At 44.3% G+C, this 12,875-nt stretch overlaps 1 protein-coding gene across 1 annotated transcript in view; it reads right to left on the bottom strand.

The window, feature by feature from the left end:
* Window positions 1-3,008: 3,008 nt before the first annotated feature.
* LOC311247973 (transcription factor AP-2-epsilon-like) overlaps window positions 3,009-12,875 on the bottom strand; it is a gene marked incomplete at its 5' end in the record, with an annotated part of 14,305 nt that continues 4,438 nt past the window's right edge. The window contains 1 exon segment of the mRNA XM_084338944.1: window positions 3,009-3,823. Within this exon segment, the coding sequence (XP_084195070.1) occupies window positions 3,559-3,823 (265 nt within the window).

The raw sequence follows: 12,875 nt of genomic DNA, 5'->3' as shown, positions 1-12,875 counted from the left end.
TGTCATAATTGTGCTTTGGCAACATTTGTGAAATTTCATGCCAATAAAGCTTTTTGAATTGAATTGAAATCGAGAGCAGCTCTGCAGAGAGAGAGAGAGAGAGAGAGAGAGAGAGAGAGAGAGAGAGAGAGAGAGAGAGAGAGAGAGAGAGAGAGAGAACAGCTCTGCAGAGAGAGAGAGAGAGCAGCTCTGCAGAGAGAGAGAGAGAGAACAGCTCTGCAGAGAGAGAGAGCAGCTCTGCAGAGAGAGAGAGAGAGAGAGAGAGAGAGAACAGCTCTGCAGAGAGAGAGAGAGAGAACAGCTCTGCAGAGAGAGAGAGAGAGAACAGCTCTGCAGAGAGAGAGAGAGAGAGAGAGCAGCTCTGCAGAGAGAGAGAGAGAGAACAGCTCTGCAGAGAGAGAGAGAGAACAGCTCTGCAGAGAGAGAGAGAGAGCAGCTCTGCAGAGAGAGAGAGAGCAGCTCTGCAGAGAGAGAGAGAGAGAGAGAGAACAGCTCTGCAGAGAGAGAGAGAGCAGCTCTGCAGAGAGAGAGAGAGAGAGAGAGAACAGCTCTGCAGAGAGAGAGAGCAGCTCTGCAGAGAGAGAGAGCAGCTCTGCAGAGAGAGAGAGAGCAGCTCTGCAGAGAGAGAGAGAGAGAGCAGCTCTACAGAGAGAGAGAGCAGCTCTGCAGAGAGAGAGAGAGAGAGCAGCTCTGCAGAGAGAGAGAGAGCAGCTCTGCAGAGAGAGAGAGAGAGAGCAGCTCTGCAGAGAGAGAGAGAGCAGCTCTGCAGAGAGAGAGAGAGCAGCTCTACAGAGAGAGAGAGAGCAGCTCTGCAGAGAGAGAGAGCAGCTCTGCAGAGAGAGAGAGCAGCTCTGCAGAGAGAGAGAGAGAGAGAGAGAGCAGCTCTGCAGAGAGAGAGAGAGCAGCTCTGCAGTGAGAGAGAGAGAGAGAGAGCAGCCCTGCAGAGTGTCAGAGAGAGAGGGGGGGGGGGGGGGTGCGCAGGTCACAGAGGGAGATGAAGGGATGAGGGAATTGACACTGGATAGTGAGAGGGAGGGGCGAGGCAGGTAAAGACGAGTGGGTGTGTGTGGATTCCCTGGAAAAGGGAACGGTTCTGAGTGGATTATCCTGGTTTAAAGCCACAGTCCGTAGTTTATTTGCCCATGTGAAACTCTTACGTTAGAGAGTTGGACTTGGCTCACTGTAACTCAAAACGACAGCTCTATTTTAATCCAATGTTAACAATCATTACAAATGTAAACAAATGGCAAAAAGAAAAAGCTTCAACAAGGTACAAGGTCTTTCTTGTAAAAGGCAATTCTGGATTGTGCCTTTAAATAAAGAGTGCGCGCGCACGTGCGTGCGTGTGTGCGTGTGTGTGGTGGGAAGGGGCGAGAGGTAGCAGGTGATGATGACATTAGGCTTCCAGTGTAACAGATGGTCTGAGATGGAGCGGAGGTGCCGGGGGGGGGGGGGGGGGGGGGGCGCCGGTGCCCCTGTTCTCCCGGGGAGGCCTGGGCTGATGCAGGGAGGGGGAGGGGGGGGGGACTGCTGTTGCTGTGACACACCGCTGCCATCTCCCAGGGATCACGTTCACACTGCTGGAGTCACGCATAAATGGGCTCTGAAATCTGAGTGGCCCCCTGGGGGGATGGGGGGGGGGGGGGGGGGGCTACACACTCGCATCAGTAATTATTATTTTGTCTTAAGTGTGTGTGTGTGTGTGTGTGTGTGTGTGTGTGTGTGTGTGTGTGTGTGGGCCGGGGGGGTATGATTTCAACATGATAAAGAAAATACAAGAGCCTACTTTCACATTTGTGTTACCAAGTTAAGCTAATATGGGATTTGTATATATATATATATATATATATATATATATATATATTTTTTTTTTATTTTTTTATTTTTTAAACCACTCAGTTGGCAGGTAACAGCTTAGTCATAGTGTAGCTAGGAATTCTTTTTTATTTACATTTTTTTATTTTAAACATAGCACATACAGGGCGGTCAGGTGGCGTAGCGGAGATTGTGCTCGTCACCAATGCAAGAGGCTGCGGTCTCGACTCCCGGAGAGTCAGCATTGCCTTGGCTCGGGCTGATCGCTATACTAACTCGTTTGGCTGAGTTATGGGGAGGGGAGCCGTGGGTGGGTCCTGGGCGTTGTGGACAGCGACCCCTACAGTTCGGTCGGGGCGCCTGCTCAGCGAGGGTAGGATCTCGAGAGAGGTAGTGTGACCTTCCACACGTTACACTCTCCCAGTGAGAATCTGCGCGGCCAGGCTGGCTGCCGGCTGGCTGCACATGCGTCGGAGGAAAGCATGTGACAGTCTCCGGCCTCTCGGACCAACAGTAGGGGAAAGTGCGCAACAACCAGGAAGGGGGTTGGGAATTGGCATAACGACTAACAGTGGGATGGGGGAAAAATCGGAAAAAGAAGGAGGGGGAAAAGATAATAAAAAAAATAATAAAAAAAAACATAGCACATACATTTAGGCTTTTCACCCGAGGGGTCAGAGTGCAGGGTCTGACCTATGGACTCATTGGCGGTTGTGGTGGGGATCAAACTTGTGTAATGTTCCCCCCTCCGGTCTCCCCTTGTGTGGGTGTGAGGTCACCATGAGAGTGACCTCCCACAGTGACCGCGATGTGAATAGTGGTCAATTATTTCCTATCGTGTTGACTAAAAACATGAAACTCACACATCAGTTCTTAGTTCTTTAATAATATATTACATTTATGCCGTAATACAATAATAATAATAATAACAGTAATAACATTAATAATAAACATACACAGAAAGTACAAAATGATTTGTTATTTTCTTAAGTTACCAACACTTACCCCTACCCCCCTTTCAAAAAGAAAATAGAAAATAAAATCTCCCTTAGCTGCCTTTGACTCCAATACCCCCCCCCCCCATGTCTACCCACAAAACTCAATTTCCCATGACCACCCTTGTAGAATTGTACATAAAATGCTCATCCAATGGGGTGGAGTTAAAACTCTCCCAATGTTCAAAGGGAGCAAAGAGCATTTTGCTGTCTTGGATATGGCTTCTCACAAGCACCGGCAGTTCCAAGGTGGGTTTCACAGTCCAAACGTGCGTCTGTGTGCGTGTGTGTCTGTGTGAGTGCGTGTTTATGTGTGTTGGAAAGGGGGGGGTCCTAAGAACACAGGTCAAGGTACCATTATGGAACAAAAGAAAACAAAAGAAACACACAGCCATATTCAGGAACTCGTCCTGAAGAGTCACTATTGCCATTGTCGCACAGACCAGCTACTTAGAGAGAGAGAGAGAGAGAGAGAGAGAGAGAGAGAGAGATAGGTGGGTCAGAGAGAGAGAGAGAGAAAGGTGGGTCCGTGCATCATTTTGAGCGAGGCGGCAGACTCACATAACTGCACAAACATCACCCTAACCGTCTCAGCGAGAAGTACTGCAAATATTCTGGGAGGTAGACGTCTCAAGTCTTTGTCCTCTTCCGAGAGGGGCGAAGAAGAGACATGTGTCTCCTTACTCCTCCCCCTTCTGTCCGTCTTCAAGTCCACCCGTCTGTCCGTCCGTCCGTCCGTCCCCTAACTCTATTTGCGGTGCTTCATGTCCTTGTCGTGGGGGTGGCTCTTGCCTCCGCCCTCCCCTTTGTCCAGCATTTTGATGGCCTCCATCAGGTAGCTCTGGAAGGCGGAGAGCGCGGCGCAGATGGCCGGCGTGCCGAAGCCGTGTGTGAGCAGGCTGAAGTGGGTGAGGCTTCCCTGGACGCCGGGCTCCAGGCAGGGGGTGGGCCGACTGCCGCCCAGCGGGGAGCGGTCCTGGGACATCAGGTCCAAGAACTCCTTACAGATCTCCCTATACGAGACGAGGGAAGACAGAGGGTTGGTCAAGTGCATATGTAACGGTTGTGACAACGTCACCTTAAACTTCGATGCCCCGAGTGGGAGTCGAACCCCGGTCTCCCACACCGCGGGCAGCAACACAGACCGCTATACCAAGAGGTGAATTCACTTCTAAGTACTGGGTCTATGCGTCTTTTGAGGATGTGAGCGTGAGTTTAACCCATAGCACCGCTACTCACCCCAGCCCTTCTTGACTGCGCTTCACAATACCACCCGTTACACATATATATATATATATATATTTGTTTTGTAAGGATTTAAATTCGAAATGTTCGAAATAAAGAATAAAAAAAAAATATAAATAAAGTTCATGTTCAAGTTCAAATGTTTCTATTTGTCACATATAAGGTACATGTACATTACAGTGAAATGCTTGGTTCTGTATGAGCCCCCTGAGAATGTGCTTCATACAGTAAAAAGGTAAAAAGTAAAAGTGGAATAACACTATACAATATACAATACAATATACAAACTAAAGTACAACCTAGGTACAATCTAAGTACAGTGAAAGACAATGAGGTACAAATTCAGACTTAATGAGGTACAACACTTTTTAAGGCAAGGTGCAAATGCAAGTGAGGTATGAATGTAGTGCAAATCTCTTTAATAAATAGATGAATATAGTGTAGTGTTAAAGTGTCTGAAGTGAGTGTTAAGGTGAGTGTTTGTTTAAAGTGAGTGTGTGCATGTGGATGTGTGTGCAATGAGTGTAGAATAGATGGACGGGTTGATGATGTTACATAGTCATTGAGCAAATGCTACTATATCAGTGTGCAGTACATTGCATAATGCTATTTTTATTGCACTGTCTATTGTCTATCTGTCTATCTGTCTATCTGTCTATTGTATTTCACGAACTATTTTATTGCACTGCACTATTGCACTATTTTACTCTGTCTATTCTATTTTACTCTTTTATTACGGTCTATTTGAAAATTGCCGTAAACAAAGAGGCCTATTAACACTTTCAGAGCCCTTGCTAGCCCTTAACCTTGATTTACCGGTTGAATGCCCACCATCCACTTCAATGTTAGCGTTAAAAACGCCTAATCTATGTTTTAAATTATGGCTATGTGTCTAATCTGCCCGTCGCTTATCAATGACTCGTTTTCCAGTCAACATTGTCGAAGCGGATTGTTTTTTTATCGGTTCATTTTCGTTTTATAGCATTTTGAAAAGCCCTTGTTTTCAAAGAAAATATAAAGATTTCATGATAAAAGACGTATACTGGAATATTCTAGAATACACAAAAACGTTGTAATTTTTTTGGTCTATTTATGAATCGTTTTCAAATAAACGCTAGATTATCTATATTATCATATTATCATATTATGTGTACGTGTGCACGCTAGAGACGCGAGCTGAAAAATCGATTCTCTGATTTCCTCATCAGCGATCGCGCACACAGAGACACATCACACATAGGGCAAACGCTGACATCTCAGCGAATACAACTCTGATTATCCCAAGACTGGTAAAATAGATTCCTTACCTCAGATCAGATGTTCTCCAAAAAGATCATTCCAATTCCTGATCGCCATTCCAAATATCGATCACGCTTATTGATTGAGTATTGGCTACTGTGAATATATATTCCAGGCTGATTCCCGTCCCGCGATGACTTCCATGTTGAGCAGACAGCTTGCCAGCTCAAGAAGCCAGCTGGCTCCGCCTCTACATATCGACTGATCCCAGGTCAGTCTAAGCGACTGACCTACAGTTACACAGGGATAGACGATAGGGGGCGCTTTTTTCCATTCTGAGCTGCTGGAGAAGCTGCTGTACCAACGGGAGACTCGGTTGATGAAATATGAAATCAGATCGCTAATAAACAAATAAAACGATATTTGTCGTCGTGGGCACTCAGTGGGGGGCCTAATAAAACGAGTTATGTCGTCCGTGGCACTGAAAGTGTTAAGATGTTAGATCATAATGTGAATAATTATGTGATTTAATGCTCTATGCCTTACCTTGACCTTGTCTATTTTGCTGCTATCTATTTTATGCTTGTTTTATACTTGTTTTATGTCTGCACTTTATGCATTGATCTGCCAATTTTGTGCAAATTTTATGCCTTTTTTTATTATTTTTTTTTACTGCTGTGAAGCACTTTGAGCTGCAATTCTTGTATGAAAGGTGCTATACAAATAACATTTATTATTATTAACAACATTTAAAGTGCAGTATCTGCAGGTACACCTGGAGTGATTCGGTTTACACCCTCAAGCGTGGTTTGAGTTTAAAGGTCCCATATTGTAGTCCTTTTCAACCAGTTAAATAGGTCTTTGAAGTCCACTAAACAGGTATTTCAAGTGTTTTGCTGGGGGGAAAACACAGATTTAAGCATTACATCACGATACAGCGTGGGTTATAGAAATTAGATCACGCCTATGGGTGGTTGTTAGGCCCGAGGCGTAATAGGCGTGATCTAATTTCTATAACACACTCTGTCGTGTGATGTAATGGTTTTATACAATGGCCGATTTCATCCAACCTTATTGCTATACAATAAACACACATTAATTGAAGATTTAGAAAAAGTAGTTAAAAAAAAAAAAAAAAAGAGAGAAGTTGCCTCTGTGGGGAAGCAGCTCGGAAGTCAGTGTTGCAGTGGCAAATTGACAGTAGGTCAAACGCTCCACGCGCGTGCACGTGCGCGCGTGCACGTGCGCGCGCATGCACAGTTTTTTTGGCTGCTCTCGTCCTGCAGCTGGATACTATTGCCTCACAGCGCGGCCGTCAGCGCGCGGCCCAGAGAGCGCCGCTGGCTCTGCGGCTCTGCAGCTGCATGCTTCTCCGGGAGTCCGGTTGGATAATGCCATGTAAAAAGCGATTGCGCGTACTTCAGCCTCAGTGAGCGAGGTATAACGCCGTTATACCGAGTTATACCAGCACTGCACCACTGTCGGAAGTGCAACTGTCTCTCACTAACACATCCAACTGTCTCTCACTAACACATCCAACTGTCTCTCACTAACACATCCAACTGTCTCTCACTAACACATCCAACTGTCTCTCACTAACACATCCAACTGTTCTCACTAACACATCCAACTTCAGGAGGTCGGGGGTCAAGGACTACAGCCCCCTCAGCATCGACGGGGCACCGGTTGAGAGAGTCAACAGCTTTAAGTACCTCGGAGCCTACATATCCGAGGACTTGACATGGACCACACACATTGACAGTGTTGTGAAGAAGGCACGACAACGCCTCTACTTCCTCAGGCGCCTAAGGAAGTTCCAAGTCAGTCAGAAGATCCTTAAGAACTTCTACTCATGTACAATAGAGAGCATCTTGACCGGCAACATCACCTCCTGGTTTGGGAATAGCACTGCACAAGACCGAAGCAGACTACAAAGAGTGACACGTTCAGCCGAACGCACAATTGGAGGGGGGCTCCCCACCCTCCAGAACATTTACAACAAGCGTTGCAAGGGCAAGGCTAAGAGAATCATTAAAGACTCCAGTCACCCGAACAACTGCCTCTTTGAACTGCTGCGGTCAGGCAAGCGATACCGGAGTCTCAAGGCGAGCACAGAAAGACTCAGAAGAAGCTTCTATCCCCAGGCCATCAGGCTGCTAAACGAACAATGAATGAACACTACACAACAACAACCACCAAACGCACATAGCACACACATCCACACGCACACACTCACTTAAACAAACACACTGTAGCACCCACTCCACACACTTTATAGCACACACCCACTTTAAACAAACACACTGTAGCACCCACTCCCCACACTTTATATTTATTGATGAAGGATTGCACTACAACTCGTACACCTTACTGTAAATTGTACCTAAATTGTACCTCATCCCATTTCTGCTTTGCACTAGATAGTACTGTACATTAGTACACTGCATAGTATTGTATATTATATGGTAACTCAGAACATTGTACATATGTCTATACCGAACACTGTGACCTCTTTTTCTTCTTCTAAATTACACGTATACTATGTTTGATACTATCTTGTCTAGCACAGTCTCTGGAGCGTAACAGTAAGAAGCATTTTGTATGAAAGTATTCTGTACTTCTGTATGACAACTATTAAAGAAACTTGAAACTTGAAACTTGAAACAACTGTTCTCACTAACACATCCAACTGTCTCTCACTAACACATCCAACTTCTTTAAAAAAAATTATTTAACCTACTTTCTATAGAAGCATCTATTGCAAATTTTATTAATGTCCGCCTTGTTTTAAACTGGTTAGGTTTAGGCCCTCTTTTGAAGTCGCCCTCTTTCGAAGTTGGTTATGCTTAGAGTTTGGAATCAGGGCTGGTGGTCTATCGCCCTGCTCTAAAGATAAACCCTAAGCATAACAGACTTCGAAAGAGGGCCTAAGCCTAACCAGTTTGAAACAATGCGGACATTAATCAAATTTGCAATCAATCAATCAATTCAATAACCCACGCTCACTTATAACAGCGCACCTCCCAGCTGCTTCTATATAGGGCAAAGAAAACTTCTTTCTTTTTTTATTGAACTTACTTTCTATAGAAGCATCTAAGAATGAAGTTCTTAATAGTTCTTAACCAGTTCGAAAAACAAGGCGGACATTAATAAAAAATGCAATCAATCAATCAATCAATCAATTCAATAACCCACGCTCACTACATGCGCACCTCCGCGTGAGCTTGTGTTATTGGTTTGATTGATTGATTGCTTGAAAATGTTCTTAACACTGAAATGCATGTCCTTTTGACGAATGGCATCTAACGCCAGACTTCGCACAATATTTATTTTGTTCCACAATGACTCATGACCCACCAATTACATAATCCAACATTGTGTAAGAAACTAACACATTCGCTGTGACAGAATCGTTTTTGATTTAGTCGTTATGACGCTATCAACATATCCATTCGTAACGATTATTGTCCGCCATCTTGCTTTCATTTCTAAAACCACGAATGGCGGAGTGATTGTAATTCGGTTATGGGCGGGTTCTGCGACCACGAGCGGGGGTTATGACAAATAACCACGTTTAACTTGACTGTTTCAGCCAATCAGAATCGAGAAATTTGCATGCCATTGTATAATATGCATTCTATGCATTCTATACCCCTCTGTTTCAGTCCTGTTCTCATTCTAGCAGCCTCTATACCCCTCTGTTTCAGTCCTGTTCTCATTCTAGCAGCCTCTATACCCCTCTGTTTCAGTCCTGTTCTCATTCTAGCAGCCTCTATACCTCTCTGTTTCAGTCCTGTTCTCATTCTAGCAGCCTCTATACCCCTCTGTTTCAGTTCTGTTCTCATTATAGCAGCCTCTATACCTCTGTTTCAGTCCTGTTCTCATTCTAGCAGCCTCTATACCTCTCTGTTTCAGTCTTGTTCTCATTCTAGCAGCCTCTATACCTCTCTGTTTCAGTCCTGTTCTCATTCTAGCAGCCTCTATACCTCTCTGTTTCAGTCCTGTTCTCATTATAGCAGCCTTTATACCCCTCTGTTTCAGTCCTGCTCTCATTCTAGCAGCCTCTATACCTCTCTGTTTCAGTCCTGTTCTCATTCTAGCAGCCTCTATACCTCTCTGTTTCAGTCCTGTTCTCATTCTAGCAGCCAGTCTATACGCCTCTGTTTCAGTCCTGTTCTCATTCTAGCAGCCTCTGTTTCAGTCCTGTTCTCATTCTAGCAGCCTCTGTTTCAGTCCTGTTCTCATTCTAGCAGCCTCTGTTTCAGTCCTGTTCTCATTCTAGCAGCCTCTATACCCATCTGTTTCAGTCCTGTTCTCATTCTAGCAGCCTCTATACCTCTCTGTTTCAGTCCTGCTCTCATTCTAGCAGCCTCTATACCTCTGTTTCAGTCCTGTTCTCATTCTAGCAGCCTCTATACCTCTCTGTTTCAGTCCTGCTCTCATTCTAGTAGCCTCTATACCTCTGTGTCAGTCCTGTTCTCATTATAGCAGCCTCTATACCCCTCTGTTTCAGTCCTGTTCTCATTCTAGCAGCCTCTATACCCCTCTGTTTCAGTCCTGTTCTCATTCTAGCAGCCTCTATACCCCTCTGTTTCAGTCCTGTTCTCATTCTAGCAGCCTCTATACCTCTCTGTTTCAGTCCTGTTCTCATTCTAGCAGCCTCTATACCTCTGTTTCAGTCCTGTTCTCATTCTAGCAGCCTCTATACCTCTCTGTTTCAGTCCTGTTCTCATTCTAGCAGCCTCTATACCTCTCTGTTTCAGTCCTGTTCTCATTCTAGCAGCCTCTATACCTCTCTGTTTCAGTCCTGTTCTCATTCTAGCAGCCTCTGTTTCAGTCCTGTTCTCATTCTAGCAGCCTCTGTTTCAGTCCTGTTCTCATTCTAGCAGCCTCTGTTTCAGTCCTGTTCTCATTCTAGCAGCCTCTATACCCCTCTGTTTCAGTCCTGTTCTCATTCTAGCAGCCTCTATACCTCTCTGTTTCAGTCCTGTTCTCATTCTAGCAGCCTCTATACCCTTCTGTTTCAGTCCTGTTCTCATTCTAGCAGCCTCTATACCTCTCTGTTTCAGTCCTGTTCTCATTCTAGCAGCCTCTGTTTCAGTCCTGTTCTCATTCTAGCAGCCTCTGTTTCAGTCCTGTTCTCATTCTAGCAGCCTCTGTTTCAGTCCTGTTCTCATTCTAGCAGCCTCTATACCCCTCTGTTTCAGTCCTGTTCTCATTCTAGCAGCCTCTATACCCCTCTGTTTCGGTCCTGTTCTCATTCTAGCAGCCTATATACCTCTCTGTTTCAGTCCTGCTCTCATTCTAGCAGCCTCTATACCTCTCTGTTTCAGTCCTGCTCTCATTCTAGCAGCCTCTATACCCCTCTGTTTCAGTCCTGTTCTCATTCTAGCAGCCTCTATACCCCTCTGTTTCAGTCCTGTTCTCATTCTAGCAGCTTCTATACCCCTCTGTTTCAGTCCTGCTCTCATTCTAGCAGCCTCTATACCCCTCTGTTTCAGCCCTGTTCTCATTCTAGCAGCCTCTATACCCCTGTTTCAGTCCTGTTCTCATTCTAGCAGCCTCTGTTTCAGTCCTGTTCTCATTCTAGCAGCCTCTGTACCTCTGTTTCAGTCCTGCTCTCAACGGGCTGGTTCTTTAACAAGCGAAGCTGTCTTGATTGTACAAATACAATAATTATTGTACATCTAGCAATGGTGTATAAGCTTGTCCCTTTGAACGGAATTCAGATCGAACTGTCAAACTTGGTGTTGCAGATGAAATATGCAATACAACAATAACAAAATAGTCAGAACGAAATCTAGGTTGGACTCTGGCACTTTTTGTGTTTTAGGAAGTTTGCAATTGAATCACTCCTCCTTCTGAAGTATAATTAATTATATAATATTGGACGGGTGTTAATGTTTGCAGACTTGTGCAGTGGTGGAAGTAGTACACAGTTCCTTTACTTATGTAAAAGTAGAAATATCTAGATAAAATACTACCAGTAGTACACAGTTCCTTTACTTATGTAAAAGTAGAAATATCTAGATAAATACTACCAGGTAAAAGTCCTCCATTCATAATTCTACTTAAAAAAAAGTAAATATGTATTTGATATTGAATGTACTTAAGTATCAAAAGTAAAAGTATGCATTCTACATGATGTTTGTGTATTCCAGTGCTTGGGAGCGTTCCATCCTTGAACCATTGACCTCTAAATGTTATGTTAAAGTGGTATGTGGTCCAGTTCTGCTGCTCTGATTAAAGGTGATGTTAAAGTGGTATGTGGTCCAGTTCTGCTGCTCTGATTAAAGGTGATGTTAAAGTGGTATGTGGTCCAGTTCTGCTGCTCTGATTAAAGGTGATGTTAAAGTGGTGTGTGGTCCAGTTCTGCTGCTCTGATTAAAGGTGATGTTAAAGTGGTATGTGGTCCAGTTCTGCTGCTCTGATTAAAGGTTATGTTAAAGTGGTATGTGGTCCAGTTATGCTGCTCTGATTAAAGGTTATGTTAAAGTGGTATGTGGTCCAGTTCTGCTGCTCTGATTAAAGGTGATGTTAAAGTGGTATGTGGTCCAGTTCTGCTGCTCTGATTAAAGGTGATGTTAAAGTGGTGTGTGGCCCCGATAGCAGCTAACCCTTTATTTCACCCCTCACTGATGGATGGAGCATTCTCCTTATGGGCCTCACTCGGTATTAACACACTAGGTGACCTGTATATAGATACTTTTTTTGCCTCTTTTCAGCAATTATCAGAGAAATATTCAATCCATAGCCGACATTTCTTTCGGTATCTACAGATTCGTAGCTATGTTTGTAGCATTAACCCTATATTTCCCAACCTTTCAGAGGTTACACCTATCAACTCCTTTTAACCCCGATGTCTTCCACCAAGGGCATGATATCGACTATGTATAATCTCATTCTCTCCTTATGTCCCACCCCAATACATAATATTAAAAGTAAATGGCTCAGCTTAGGCTCAGCTTCTTCCCCCAGGCCATCAGAGCCTTGAACAATGAACATTGAGTGCCACAGAACACTGAACTATCCACACACAAGCACACATGAGCACACACACGACACGCACGCTGTGCACGCTCACACACTAGCAGCCACTTTAACACTTTAACATGAGCGGGCACACACTCATGCCGCACACACCCACTTATGGCCAAAAGGAAAGGCCACTTTAAATTAGTATAACAACAGTAACAGTGTATTGCACTACCAAAGCTACCTAGCATGTCCTATATGCTCTGTAAATAACTATGTACAGATACCGAGATGTCACACCATGTTACCTGTTACCTGTTTATTGCACAATGTTGTTTTATTGGATTCTATTATATGTTGTACCACTGTATTGCACATCGTTGCGGGCAAGACCACCCGCATTTCATTGTATACTTGTATGCCGTGACAAATAAAACTCTTGACTTGACTTGACTTGAAATGGGAGGAGGATTTAGAGGAGGAGATTTCGGATGACATTTGGGATAACATTCTGCATCTTGTTCATTCTTCTTCTATTTGTGCAAGACACAATGCAAAATTGTTCATCGATACACCTGACGCAAAAGTCAGATTAGCCAAAATATA

This window comes from Notolepis coatsorum, assembly GCF_963971535.1.
Source record: "Notolepis coatsorum genome assembly, contig: SCAFFOLD_3388, whole genome shotgun sequence".
Lineage (NCBI taxonomy): Eukaryota > Metazoa > Chordata > Actinopteri > Aulopiformes > Paralepididae > Notolepis > Notolepis coatsorum.
This window is presented reverse-complemented; position numbering and strand designations above follow the sequence as displayed.